This window comes from Cupressus sempervirens, chromosome 10, assembly GCF_028749045.1.
Source record: "Cupressus sempervirens isolate cs-2001-9-10 chromosome 10, ASM2874904v1, whole genome shotgun sequence".
NCBI lineage: Eukaryota > Viridiplantae > Streptophyta > Pinopsida > Cupressales > Cupressaceae > Cupressus > Cupressus sempervirens.
In genome coordinates this window covers 562,949,798-562,965,381 of record NC_143127.1, presented here as the reverse complement: position 1 = coordinate 562,965,381, position 15,584 = coordinate 562,949,798, and the positions used below count along the sequence as shown (strand labels likewise).

At 34.3% G+C, this 15,584-nt stretch overlaps 1 protein-coding gene across 6 annotated transcripts in view; it reads left to right on the top strand.

The window, feature by feature from the left end:
* ITPK4 (inositol 1,3,4-trisphosphate 5/6-kinase 4) overlaps positions 1-15,584 on the top strand; it is a 230,026-nt gene that overhangs the window by 131,719 nt on the left and 82,723 nt on the right. For all 6 annotated transcript variants that reach the window (XM_089803927.1, XM_089803926.1, XM_089803925.1 and 3 more), the window contains exon 9: positions 4,423-4,485. In XM_089803927.1, the coding sequence (XP_089660053.1) occupies positions 4,423-4,485 (63 nt within the window). The remainder of the gene's footprint in view (positions 1-4,422; positions 4,486-15,584) is intronic.

Genomic DNA, 15,584 nt, shown 5'->3' with positions numbered 1-15,584 from the left:
GAAGATACGAGAGTTTGCAAAAACAAATAGAGAATTAGTTGAAGACAAGCAACATAAAGAATTGAAGATAGTTTCTTTGCATCTAAACACAATCAAATCTATTGAGCTGAAGAAAATCTATACATATAAACAATGAGGTTAATATAAGAAGACTCTACGCAAATGAATCAGGAGTAGCTTGAGGAGTAATACACCCAATTAGCAAAATAATGTGTTATGCAAGGTGTAAACAAATACATGAAGCGACTGAAGGAATATCGTTGATTGACATAGCCTAATGTGTAAATAAACATCGCATATATCTATTGATGGCAGGGGCAAGTAATTTCATTATCAAGCTAAAAGAAGCCCGCAATGTTTTAAATTCTGGAAATGTCGTCAGAGATGCATTTGGAAGAGTATGGAAGAAATCCCTCTTACATGTCGGCACGAGTCTCTAGACACAAATCAGTGGCAATAAAGAATAGAAACGAAAGATACAAAGGAGTTTTTATAATTCAGGTTTTTTATGGTTTTCGTCTTGTGCGTATACTAATATCATATGAAGTCTTGATGAATTCAAAATCTAGAAATGAATACAGCAAAAAAGGAGTGCAAGACCAGACACGATTAATATCTATGTAAAGACCAAACACAAATAAGATCACTGGCCCTTGTAAGTCATCAGTTGGAGATTACAGGATGTGTAACATAGAGTAAAATAGCTGCTGGTAATAGAACAATGATTATTTGAACATACAACAATGTTGAAAGAAACAATGATAAGAGACATGCTCACACAGCCTGTAAACCTACTCACATTAAAGGATATGTGCAGTTTGGCATCAAAGACTATCGCAATATGATATTGAACCACAGATACTAAAGCTAAAATGATATATATATATATATATAACGATGAAGGCGGTATCTTATATGACAGAGATAAGTTTACAAAACATGTTTACAGTAATAAGTGCCACCGTAGACGAAACATCTGAAGATTACCGTGTAAATCAAAGGCTCAATATTGTTCAGAAACTAGGACGTGAGTCATAGAATTATAAAAAAACGGGAATGAAGATACTATTGCCAGATACAATTCTTCAGGCAGACTGCAGAGATAGTGTCAAATGTGTCAAGAGGAGTCAAGAGTTTGATAAAAACAAATACATTTATCTCCTGGAGCCCGCAACGTAGACAATTCTAAAGCACACGTACTACCTCATATACAACAGTGGTGAAATAAATGTTTGCATCAAAATGTAACACAACAATAGTACCATCATCACAAAGATTTCAAAGGAAGAAGTGGATGTGATGAGTGTATAATATTGACAATTTATAATAATATGGCAAAAAATGATGATACCCAACAATATGCGTTGAAGTTTCCTTCGGTATAATCAACAATCTTAAAGCTCGATAATTAGGAATGATGATTCATAAATTAAAGAGGCATTATTATAAATTAAAAATATTAAAGTGCTAATAAAATTATAATTATAATAAAAGGTATGAGACATCTCTTTGTGCCAAGCAACGTCTTTTAAAGGAAAGAAAAAGGTATAAATAAAGAGTGCATTATTTTAAAAGCAAAGACGAGCATGAGAAAAAGGCTGAGGTGCATGAAAAATAAAGATTGAAAATAAAAAAGTAGTATATGAGAAGCAGGTCAGCAATTGAAGTGGAAAGATAAGAAAGGGCATAAGTGTGAAGTGAGAGAAAAGATGTGAATGTAAGTAATGAAAAGAATAATGTAATAGAAGTGAATAAAAGAATGATATGTGTGTGTGTGTGTGCACACGCATGTGTATTCAGATTTCCAATCTGATATGTATATGAGAATAAATTAAAGAAAGTGTGAGGAAAAGTATTTAAGAAAAGATTATATAGCAAAGTAAAATGAGCATGAAGTAATTGCATCCATCATCAGGTTGAGTAACTATATAAAGGTTGGATTTCGGAATTTCATCAGCAGTGTGAGTAGGAGCTTTCAATAGGTTGAAGCTTGCGAAGTGTGGGAGTAGGAGCTTCCTGTAGGTCAAAGCCTGTGAAGTGTGGGAGTTAGAGCTTCCTTTGAGTTGGTGCTCATAAACATAGAGGTCGTAGCCTCTCGTAGGTTGGAACCTGCAAATCATTCTAAAAGGACAAGTTTATATAAAATCAAGTTATTGATGTGGTTTTCTCCGGCATTAGGTTTCCATGTAAATCATTGTGTTCTTGTGTTCATGTGCATAATTGTTTAGTTCAGCATTTCAAGTTAATTGTTTGGATAAAAGTTTTAAATTGGCAAATTCATTATTATACCGATTCACACACCCCCCCCCCTCCTCAATATAGTCGTGTGCTCTACACAAGAAATAGACCAAAAAATTCCACTAGGAGAACACTAGAGTGTACTATCTGACACCCCCACCTTTCTCACAAATTTGAATCCCTCTAACTAAATTAACCAATTAAACACCTAAACTAAGCTTTTTATTGAAGGGGATTGCTAGGCTGTTGGATGGAGCAATGATGCAAATGGCTATCGAATTCCTTGGTGGAATAGATGGTGCTTGTCAAATAATTGGAGCCATGAGCCTTTCTCTTTTGTTTACTGTTTGTTTCTTTTGTTTTTCTCTAGGTTGGTAGAACTTTGTCTAGGGTGGTTGTTTGTTCCCCGCTATTTTGTCTCTAATGGGCTTAGTGGTTAGGAATTGTTGGATAGTTTTGTTCCAGCTGGGCTAATGGCTGAATTTTTATTTTTTGATCTCAATGTAACGTCTTTATCAAACTTAATGTAACAGTTAGGGGACAATAGTCCCTGTTATTGGTGAAGAAGTGTAATTAATCAATACAAAATTAAAATTTTATGGAAAAAGATAAGACAAAAAATGAAAAATATTAAAGGGTCACATTAAAGTGATTTTCATAAAAAGATGTTGCCCTCCACACTCCTTTATATCATTTTTTTTGTTTTTCTCATTAATTATAACCCACACTTCTCGAAATGGTTGGGAAGTAGGGCTGTTATGTGTCATGACTCATAAATCAATACCCCAAATTACAAGGTCTAGGCCCAACACTACCAAAGCTTAATTTATGCATAAGTGAAGGAACAAAAGAGGTACACATCTTTAGTTTAACCTCACCCCTTTTTTACTTTGTAAAAGTTCTCTATTTCCATTTTCATATACCTTATAAAAACTAGACCAAATTTTTACACACTGCAACATCATGTTTTGAGTTTGTGGGTGAGGTGGTTTTTGACCCGATCAATGTCTCATCCTAGAGACTTTGCTTGTCTATACTTGAAAAAAGTACTGCACTTGAATCACACTCAGATTGCTATGCTTTTAGACAGTCTTTACTGGGTCTTGGAAAATTTGGTTTTTGGTGCATTTAGTACCTTTTAGAAACTTTATTTAACAGTACTTGCAAATAAAATCTACCATTTGATTGCAGTCTGATTACTGTGCTTCCAATAAGTGTCTTTTTTACGGCCATGATATTTCAAAACCTCAACATCTACATTTAGAGGGGTAAAAATGGAGTATTGTTAAGTAAAAAATCAAAGAACAAAATCCGAAATAGAAAAAGCAAAAAATAATGTAAGCAAAATGCAAGGAAATTTCAATAACCAAAAAGAAGGTAACCTAGGGGTTTTAGCTTTATTCCATTGAAGATTTTAAATGAAGATTTTATAAAATAAAATTGAGAAAGAATGAAGGAGATGAGAATTAAAGAATGAGAAAAAGGAGGTTTAGGTTTTCTTTTGACATATTTTACATGCTTGAAACTGTGAACAATTATTCTAACCTTGGATGATAATTATTTGTTTATATATTTTTGGAACATTCTTGTGCAAAATTGTATGTTGTGTAACTTTGATGTTTTTAATTTCTTATTTTAATTACTTGGTACAAGTGCTCCCATGTCATTTTCTTTCGATGGGGTTTTATTCTTCTTTTTCCATCTTATGCACAAGTATTTATTTCGAGTTAAATGTCAATGCTCATAAAGGCAATAATATAACAATGTATTAATAACTGTAGCCAATGGCAAGGCTTGGCTACTTTTGAGAATGTGGAGAAATGAAAGCCTTAATTACAATTTTCTTTTTGCTCTAAAAAGACATTTGAACTCAGGTATATATTGGCTTAACATTTCACTACAGATCTAATTATTAATTTTGAGAATGTAGAGAAACGGAAGTCTTAATTACAATTTTCTTTTTGCTCTAAAAAGACATTTGAACTGTATATATTGGCTTAACATTTCACTACAGATCTAATTGTTATTTTTGTTTTCTTCCTTTATGTCTTCAATGACAAATTTTCATTAATGCTTTGATTCCACTTGCTTTGTGAAATTCATAAAAAGTGCTATAATTGCCTATGCTTTACTTTCTTTCTTTTTTTTAAAGGAAAAAATAATAATTTCAGTTACAAAATGCAGGCAGTGGTTTTTAATAAGGATGATTTTCTTGGTGTTCCAGTCCCTCTTCCTGCAGTTATTCAGGTGTGTTTTTGTTCATCATGACACTTCTATTGATTCGCTTGTTTCTAATTTTAATTTTCATACTTAGACTGTTGTTTTCATCTCATTTTCTAGTTGGAATTTAAAGATAAAATATGTTTAATTGGCATAAGTGTTGTATATTTATTCATATTGGTCTCTTAACTTTTGCAGTCAACATCTGCAGTGTCATATAAACAAGAAATATTTGATATATTTCTTTGTATTGAGTTACAACATCATTTGGAATCTAAACTAATATCCATTTGTTCTATTAAAGTCATACATTTATGATCATTAACAATCTGTGTAGAGTCCTTTGTTAAAGTTTTACCAAAAGTTTTCTACTCTCCCAATATTTAATGAACTAACAATTTATCGAACAGTATCTGTGACTTCTGTGAATATGTTCTTTCTACATGTGAAATGGTTTGGAAATGAAGGGCACTGCATAACATTTACTTCATTCATTGCAGAGAAATTATATTGGAACTATAATGCATGAGACTTGAACAACAAGGGTTATTATATTAATTCTTCTTTTACAAATATGCAGAGGCAACAACACTTATTTCTGACCTTCTTTCACTGGCTGGAACATGTACAACTGATATACAAATTTGCCCACCTTAAACAGAACTGTTTCTTCGTTGCACCAGCAATCTGGAAATCTGCAATGGACTCCCAAAAACAGTTCTATGCAATATTGACCTTAGAAGATTCCTCATGCCCCCTGCTGAAGTTAACACCTTTCTGTTTGGTGCCTTAAATCCCCATACTCCAGTCCCAAAACAGGTATTGGCTTTTTCCAGTGCACTGAGTTATGTGCTGAAAGATTAATGCCAGAAACAAAGTAGTAGTGGCTCTTAACAAACCCACAAATTGCTCCAATATTCATGCCCAGCCATTATAATTTTCAGTGGCTAAAAGGGGAGTCTAAATCACCTTTTATTTGTCAAATAATTCAATGCCCAGCTGCAGATATAAATCCCAATGCCTCACACAAGGAACGACAGCCAGATATATACAACCAGATGCCCACAATCAATGTCTTAAATCCATGCCTTTAATGAAATGGAATTCCCCAGCAACATAATGAATATAGCGGTTAGAAATAAAAATTCCAACACTCAAAAAACTATATTCAAATATGGCACCAACTGTTGGATATCCTTAACAAATATTCATATGAATTGTTTTGCTTGCCAGACTTCACAATTTATGAACCTTCAATTGTTCCAAGAATGAAACCTATTTAGTTCCACCCCACGTGCCACCAGCTATTGTAGATTTCTCACTACTGAAACTAATTTTTCTTAGGGTTGCTACTCTAGGGTCTGCTCCACAAGAAGCTCTGAATCCATTATAGATTATTGGTGATTGTAGCTGCAATAAAGATCTTATCTCTGGGTGTTAATACCGTTGTGGTCACCTTTGATTGAAAAGGACATTTATTATAAATTGTAACATTAAATATTAAGACACATGTCATACAACATGTGTTGAGGCATGGCAATACTTAGAGTTGTATTTGATAAATAAAGAGTCATATTTTAAGAAACTCCAGAGACCTTTGGTTGTAATGTGAAGAGTCTCTCTTGTGTTATATATATTGCTTCAAGCGAAAGGCATTGTACACTTGAATACTTTTTCTTTTTATATGTAAGAGGCCGAAGCCAAGATTAATTATTATTAGGTGTTGAGATTAACCATTATTATTTATTCAATGGGAGTAGATTCAAACTCAAGACCTCCCGGATAAGAGGCTCACAACTTACCATTGTGTTGTAGCCTCTTGCCTTGTACACTTGAATACTTTATTATCAATAAAGTGATCCTTTTGTTGTGTGGTTGGGTTTTTCCCTTCATTTTGGAAGGGTTTTCCCAGGATATTTCTATGTCGCTCTCGCACCTGTCTTAGCTCTTTTTTTTATTGTTGTTTATCTAATTTTTGGGCAAATATCGAACATGGTACCAGAGTCAGGTTAGATTTTAGCAACATGAAAGCAATGTATGTTTGGTCGTGTTTGATTTCTCGTCTTGTCGTTTTTAAATATGTTTTAAATGAAGCAATATGTGCTCAATGGTCTAAATCTAGCAAAGATGTGAGTCTTTTGAGATCACAGTGTGGACTTTCATCTTATATTAAAGGGGAATCATATTTTTCATGTTTTTGTATAGAGCCTTTACCTTAGCTGAGTCATTCATGTTCAATAATGATTCAAGTTTTTCTATAAACTGTGGTTCATTTTTTTTAAAAGTATGTCTTAAACTTTTTTGGGTGAGTTCTGAGTATTTTGTTATCATTTGAAGGGAGTGTATCTCCTCTATTCTTAATTCTGTTCTATTCTGCTCTCAATCTTGGCTGGTGCTCCCATTCCTATTTCTCTTTTCTGCAACATCTATATGATCTCTATCCTATGATTTGTTGGCTCTCTTCAGCAGAAGATTGTGACCTTTAGTCCATGTTTACTGTCACCCATTTTATCATGTCTCTTCAGCCTTGATTATAATATTAAGTCGCGCCATTCATGTTTGTGGTTATATATTGTCGGTTGTCTTTTATTCGTATTTGAGTCATCTTGGCTGCCAGCTTATCATTTCTTTCATCTTGGTTTTGTGCCATCATGGCTACTGGGTTGACATTTCTCTCATCCTAGGTGTCGTTTCATCTATTTGGGCTTTTATTTTCTTTTGCCGATAATTGCCATAGTAATTAAAGCATTCATGTTCGTGCTTGGAAGTCGAAAAGCTCCTACAAGTGTTACTTTGTGCCTTTCCTTCTCTCTGCCAAATATGACGAAAAACTCTCCTTTGTAAGGCAGTCACTATGTGGAAATATATTGCATGAGCTAAGGAGTGTAAAATTATTTTGGACAAAAATTGTAATTAATGTTTTTTTTTATTGCTCGTGATGGTATTATGAATATGGATGGTGGATCAACTGTTTTGTGATTTAGATCTCCACCTATTCCCAACCTTGAAACATATTGTTTTGGTTGACATCTTTCGGTGTATGCATTCTCAGTGATAACTATCTTACAATGTGGGAAAAGGAGGTATGACGGATTAAAGCGATTCTTGACACGTATTTGCAGCTGTCTCCAATTACTCCTTTTCTGCCCTTTTTTGTCCATCTCTGGTGTTATGCACTAGTATACATGATTAGTGTCTGTGTATGATCAGTTTGCATCTGAGTTCTTTTGTTTTCTATTGCAAGTTAGTATCTTTGATTTCTATTGTTTTTAAATCAGGTCTTATTCGGGTTGCCAGCTCCACTTCTTGATTTTAACCTTGAACTTGGCGGCAGAATGCCCCTACTAGAATTTTTTTTGTTTCTTTAGAAGTTAGTTTAGAAGATTTGAATTTAGGGAATGAACTATATGTCATCTTTAGATTTTATTCAAGTAGTGCAAGGGCTATTTCAGGCGACAAGTTGGCTCTTTGTTGTAGTAGTTGTTAGAATTTTGCTCGGCAAAGGCAAGAGAGGCCTCATCTTGGGCATCTGATATGGAGTCCCTTTGTGCATTGGTAAAGATGTTGTAAATTCATGGTGTCAAATCGAGGAGGTTGAACTCATTCTATGCAGTTTTCCGATAAGGTTTCTATGGTTATATTCTGAGTTTTGATCATGAATTGTTATATCACTACGATAGTGTATGCTTTTAGCATTGTTATCTATCATAGTTGATCTTATGAGTTACTTTATCTCTCTTGGTTGTAGAGGATGCAACAAGAAGAAATGAGGATGTTACATTGATGATTCGTATTTGCATTCAGAGGGAGCTTTTGATTCAAAAGGGATGTTCAGCCTTAGAGGGACATTACATCACTATCTTTTATGTCGATGAAAGCCATCCGTATTGAGAGCGAGTCTTTGTCAAGAGGGTATTTCAATCATTATATGCATGTTGTTAATGAGTTTCCTTATCTATGATAAGTTATTGATATTGTAGGATATTGAGACTCTTGATGGAAATGAGTCTCAGCTATGATTTTCCTTCATGTTAATTATGGATTCATATTCATGTGAAATAAATTAAAGTTGTAAGCTCAAACTGATAATCTTTCACTTATGAGAGATTCATAGTGAGCATCATGTAGAGAGAGTTTGTGATAAAATTTTGGGTGTAAACCTTGCCAATTTGTCATGTTGAGATTTTCCATGATAATATCATGTTGAGCAAGTCCATGATGAAAATTGATTAAAATTCTTGCAAGTTGGTCATGTTGAGAGATTCCATGACAACATCATGTTGAGCGATTATGAAAATTGATTAAAATTCTTGCAAGTTTGTCATGTTGAGAGATTCCATGACAGTATTATGTTGAGCGAGTCCATGATGAAAATTAATTGCAAGTTTTGCAAGTTTTTCATGTTGAGTGATTCCATGATTATGAGTAATTGTTATAGGTCTATCATGTTGAATGATTATGTAACTTGTTCTCTTAGTGTCATGTTGAAAGATTTCATGACAAAGAGAGTTTGTGATGAAAGCTGGTTTTCATGTTGAGTGATTCCATGAAATTTATAGGATCTATGTGATTAGATTTTATCATTAACATTTTGGTTGCAACCTTGTGTGACTATTCAGCTAAAACGCTCTCTCTCTCTCTCTCTCTCTCTCTCTCTCTCTCTCTCGTGCGCGCTAAGAGGGAGTGTTGGAGATTGTAGCTAAGATAGAGATCTTTATCTTTGGGTGTTAATAGGATTGTGATCACTTCAGCTGAAAATGACATTAATGATAAATTTTAACTTTAAATATTAAGGCACATGTCATACAACATGCACTAAGGCATGTAAATACTAAGAGTTGTATTTGAAAATGTAGACTCATATTTTGGGATACTGAAGAGACCTTCGGTTGTAATGTGAAGAATCTCTCGTGTTATATATATTGCTTCAAGCGAAAGGCATTGTACACTTGAATATTTTATTATCTATAAAGTGATCCTTTTGTTGTGTTGTTGGGTTTTTTGTAAAAACCCTTTTCCCAGGTCTTAGCTAACAATTAGCATATCATCAAAATATAGTCACTACTTCATATTCATGAGAAGGCAATTATAACAATTATTTTACATGTTCATATGAAGAGGTTAATGGTTACAATCAGTATAACTGAAATATTATAACTATTAATTGAAGGAGTATTCGAATAGAATGAGTGGTTAAACATTGATAATCAAATAAAAACTAAATTAAGGATTTTAAGTCTGCAATACCCTAAATTTCGAAACCAAAATCCGCCTAGGGCAATATTTGCAAAACCTAGGTTAGTCCACACATACTACTTAGGGCACAAAAAGCTTTACCACTGTATCATAAAAACCAATACCATTTAGGGCAACAAAACCACATAAACATCTTTTTTTTTTCAATTGCTAATTATGACAATTAATTGTAAATAAAAGATACGTTCATATTTATATTCACATGAAGGAAGGACAATTATAACAACCATTAGGTAAGCCTATCTTATGCATGTTGCATTTCATGTTCAATTGAAAAATCAACTGATTTAACTGATTTCCTAATACATTGAAAGGAAAAACAATCTCTAAGCATTGAAGGGAATAACTGATTAATTGATATTAACCATCTAACATACCATCAACTTGAAATTCCAAATTCATAAAAGTAAAATACCCATTAGTGGGAGATACTTGAGTGCAGATTGTATCCCTGTCTTGTGCAAACCTTGGCATCTAGTGGAGTGGAGAAGCATTATCACAGGCTTAACCTCTTAACCGCAGACGCTTAAATATCGCCAGACAATCTCAACCAAGAAAGGCCATCCCTACCTGGGTTTAGGCTTAGGACCACCACTATCCAGCCACTGAGCAACCAGGTGTTAGAACATTAACCCATCGCGCAACTAGACAACAAAGCTTATACATTGGACTACCATGAGTGTTCCTTCTTTTGTCATGCAGGATTATCCTTTGTTCCACACCCTTCATCATGACCTCACTAGTCTTCTTAGATGATTCATTGAGTGGTTATATGAGTAATGATCTAATCACAACCAATAATTTGCCTATCCGGCTTGGCTTATCAAAGAGAAATGTGTAATCATAACTTAGTATGTATGGCCAACTCTTCTGCCTTTTTGGCATTGGCACAAAGAAGAAATTGAAAAGATTTAAACATATATATAAATATAACAGCCAGTATATCCGCACATTCTAGCATTGATATCACAAAGACAGTTCTATTAAATCCATTCAATAATCTGCCTTCGGCTTACTAGAAACACAATGGTGTAGAAACTTGCTTTGCATATCTAATTCTTCAAAATACAAATTGCTCATCGTAGGAAACATATGGCAATGATATTCTTGTATAAGTCGCTCTGCACTGGCATATATTTCAATATCATTGTCATAATAGAGATTATGCATATCGACTTAGCCTTGCCGTTCATTTATAAAAGAAAAAAAAGAGAGATCATCTATTCTTGTTCAATCAGTAAATAGCATTGTAAAATCTTTGTCACTTCAGCCAAGCATGGCGATTCTAAATGCAAAATATATTTTGATACATATGCAAAGGTTAACAACATGACCTGGTGTTAGTCAGATTTGCAAATATGTGAAGGTCCGACTGAATGTGCGGAAGGCCTTCTCTAAAAAGGCTTTGATTTGGCAATTGATGACAATGCACTGGATTAAGGACTTTAAAAAAAAAAAAGCCACACCAAAATGATGAATCAATTATAGGAGAAATCGAGAGGAGAACAAAGTTCGAAATAAGGCAATAATAATATCCCGATTTGTAAAGATGAGAATGTTATAAACAATCAAGAGCCATCACGAAATGTAGCTTAGTTACGAGCAAGATACAAGGTGGCATAAGTTACAAAAATCTTTGGCCATTGGCTCATGTAGCAATAATAAAATTGATTATATGGCCGACCCAAAAATAATCAAGTAATAAAAGGCTGATGAGAGCAATATAGAATTGTGGCCGCTCAAAGAAAAAATAAATTATTGCCAAGAAATTGATTAAAACATATATTAGTTAACAAAACATGAGATATAGGGCTGGTGACCTAAGATAACATAAAATAATATTGCTTAAAGGTAACTATAGTTTTCAATTTGATTTAAGCTTGAGTAATTATTAAATTTTAAAAATATAAATTATGTAAGTTGCTCGGTTAGCACATGGTTGTCCCTTAGTATACCCTTGCTTGTAAAGCCATTTTTTCCTTAGTTGTGATGGTTTAGGACTCTTGCTTATTTGCTCGATAGTAGGTGGTGCCCCTTTGGCCAATTCCTTTCTAGCAATGCTTCCCCCCTTCAACTTACTCTTGCAAGGAAAGAAATTCTCCACGATAATATCATACTCAATAAAATCACAATTGTTAAAACTAGAGCCCAAAAATTCATAAAGATAATCAACAATAAAAGAAGACAAAACTGAAACAAGGAACACCTAAAATATCCTGGGAAAACCTTTCTAAAATGAAGGGAAAAACCCAGCCACACAACACAAAATATCTTTTATTGATAATGAAATGTTCAAGTGTATAATATCCTTTGCATGATGCAAATATATAATAATAGGAGACTCTTCACATGATAACCAAAAGGTCTCTTGAGATTCTTATAACTCTTAAATTAATTATGACTCTTCGAATATTCATGCCTCAATGCATGAGAATGACACATGTCATTTACATTTAATATTACAAATTAAAACTTAAGTGTCTTTTTCAGCTAAACATAACAATAACGGTAATAATGTTCATATTAATAGAGATAAAGATCTCTATTGCAGCTACCATCTTCAACACTCCCTCTTAGCCAGAGAGAGATCTTTAGCTGAACAATCACACAAGACTGCAACCAAAATGTTAATGATGAAATTTTATCCCATATATCCTATTAGATTCATGAAGAACTATAACAATCAATCATATTCATGGAATTGCTCAACATGAAACCTTGTAACAATTAATCACATTCATGGAATCTCTCAACATGAAAACCTATAACAATTAATCACATCCATAGAATCTCTCAACATGTAAACCTGTAACAATCAATCACATTCATGGAATCACTCAACATGAAACTTTGTAAAAATTAATCACATTCATGGAATCTCTCAACATGAAAAGATTTGCAAGACTCACAGCTAAGCCTTTGTTCATGGACTCTCTCAATGTGAACTGTCATGGAATCTCTTTGATGGGGACACAACCCAAGCACAGAATGGATGCAACAGGAAAGGAAAAATTTTATTAACTGTGAAAATATGCTAGTACACTTACTGTAGAGAAACAGACTCCAAAACATGCCCTATGGGCTTACAATAGCATAAATCTGGAGATAATTTCTCCTTTCAGTACCTTCTCTCAAACTCCACTCCGAACTGCCTTTTACAATGCCAGAAATGTTCTTAAATAGACCTCGGAGGGTTAAGGATTAGGAATACATTCTAGAAAGTGCTAGTAGGCATCCACCGACCAAATAGAAGGCTCTAGAAGTCGCATTAGAAGTCGGCGCAAATTTAGAAGAATCCAGAAATAGTAACCGAACTTCCGGAAGGCATAACTTTTGAACCGTAGCTCCAATTGACGAACAATTTACATTTCCGGAAAGCTCTCGAAGCGCTCTATAGCCCTATGGACCAGCTTCGCTCGTCCCCCATTTTTCGGCCTTGTTCGAGGTCATTTAATGCCCCTAACCTGACTTTAAAGCATTCTTAGGATGTCTCCAAAAACCGAAAAACTGCGATAACTTTCAAACCGGGGGGCCTTTTGACCTGATTCTTTTTCTGGAATGCTCTAAATTACAATGACAATCTTTCGACCAATTTACACCTTCTAGTTCACCAAAATGATGGCTCAATTACATACTCCTATTTTTTCAGCATTTACACGTATCCCAAGGTGATTAAAAACACTAACCCAGAACACTAATAGTGGAACTATGAGAGTTGGAACCTTTATTTGACCCAAATGGGTATCCAAAAATGAAAACACATGAAACAGAAACTAAGTCTAAGTACATTTTTTGGATGACACAGGATTGCCCTTAGACCTCTGGATGCTCCTGCATCACTCTCAACATGACATCCAACTCCCATCATGGAATCTCTCAACTTGATGACATCATGGACTCTCTCAACATGATGTTCACTATCGCATAGTGAAAGAGTTATCATAGCTGATCTTACAGTCTCATTTATTTATACAAGAAATAACAAACTAAGACTTGATTCCATTTAAGTCTCAAATTTAATAAATGCCACAAGCATCACAAGCATCTATGAGAGTGATAAGGATTCCATAAGTACTCCCTCTTAATTATGAAGCCTCCCTCTGAAGCTAAAGTCTCCTTCTAAATCTTGATGCATCCTGCAATCAAGAAGGATAAGTAAAATCAGCTCATCAAAAATGTTGAAGGTAAACAAAAAATACTTAATTTCAATAAGCACATAATCATACACAAAAAGATTTAGAATAGTGCCCTCTACCGCTAATGTAAAGCTCATAGCATCCATTTACAATTTCCTATAAAAATCTGATATTAATATTAGAGTAATACTTATCTCTTTCATATGCACTCTATCTTGAGCACATCCAAATATGCCATTCATTTGAACCAAAAATTGCATTGTGTCCCAAGCAGTAAAATTCAAGCTTGCTTCTGCTAATAACCACTACACTTAGCGAAGATGAAAGGTAGATGTGACGGTTACAGAAGGATGTGAACCGATCCGACCCTCATAATATCGAAGCATCGTACCAAAGACAAACACGACACTCTTCATAGTAACCGGTCGAATCTTTAGAACTTGGCGGACCACGAATGAGATGCTTCCTATTTAATTTCCAAAACTTGCAACACTTATTTATAATGCATGTTAAGTCTACAACCCAAAACGATATCAAAATAGCTTGGATCTTTTCAAAAATAAAAATCCTTTTACTCGGTGCATAAAAATGATATGCAGCAATAAAGCTTGTCACACCTGACATCATACCATGTCGGATACTCAATGTTTGCACAACAATAGATTATGAGCTTTGAATGAATCAAACTTCTTGATGGCCAGGAAGCTTAACAAATATTGGTTACAAAGAAAAGAAGAGCCCAATTGAAGGAGAAAACTAACACCAACTCATCGGAGCAATGAAAGAAAACAACTAAGGAGATTCTTTGCAATCGGGTGGCTTGGTGGGCGTTTCACTTGAGGGAGTGAGCGGAAGAGGAGGCGAGGTTGTCTTTGCGCAGACGGGGAGGTGTGAGCTATAGTCCTAGGGGAATCCTACACCACAGCTCCTCCAACCTCTTCTCGAACCAGCCACTTCTAACATTCAACCGCTTTAATAAATCTTCTTCCTCATACGCTTCCTCGCCATCTCCATTTCCTCTCATCGCATCCGCGGCCCATGTCGGAAATCAATATTAAATCTTGTTCTACATATATTTTGTCGTTAGTCTTAGTATTACTAATACCAATATGAGTACTAACACCAGCAACAAAGACAAATTACACTCAAGACTACACTTATTCAGATTTTTACAGATATACAAGAAAAACAAAAAACAAAAAATCCTTCATTGTTGTTATCAAAACCTAACCTGGCTCTGATACCATGTTAAAACTAGAGCCTAAAAATTCCTAAAGATAATCAACAATAAAAGAAGACAAAATTGAAACAAGGAACACTTGAAATATCCTGGGAAAACCCTTCTAGAATGAAGGGAAAAACCCAGCCACACAACATAAAATATCTTTTATTGATAATGAAATGTTCAAGTGTACAATATCCTTTGCATGATGCAAATATATAACAATAGGAGACGTTTCACATGATAACCGAAAGGTCTCTTGAGATTCCTATAACTCCTATAATGAATTACGACTCTTCAAATATTCATGCCTCAATGCATGAGAATGACACATGTCATTTACAAATAATATTACAAATTAAAACTTGAGTGTCTTTTTCAGCTGAACGTAACAATAATGGTAATAACGTTCATATTTCCAAAGATAAAGATCTCTATTGCAGCTACCATCTTCAACAAAAATTACTATAACAAGTTATTTTTCATCAACCATCATAATAGTTACCCACCAT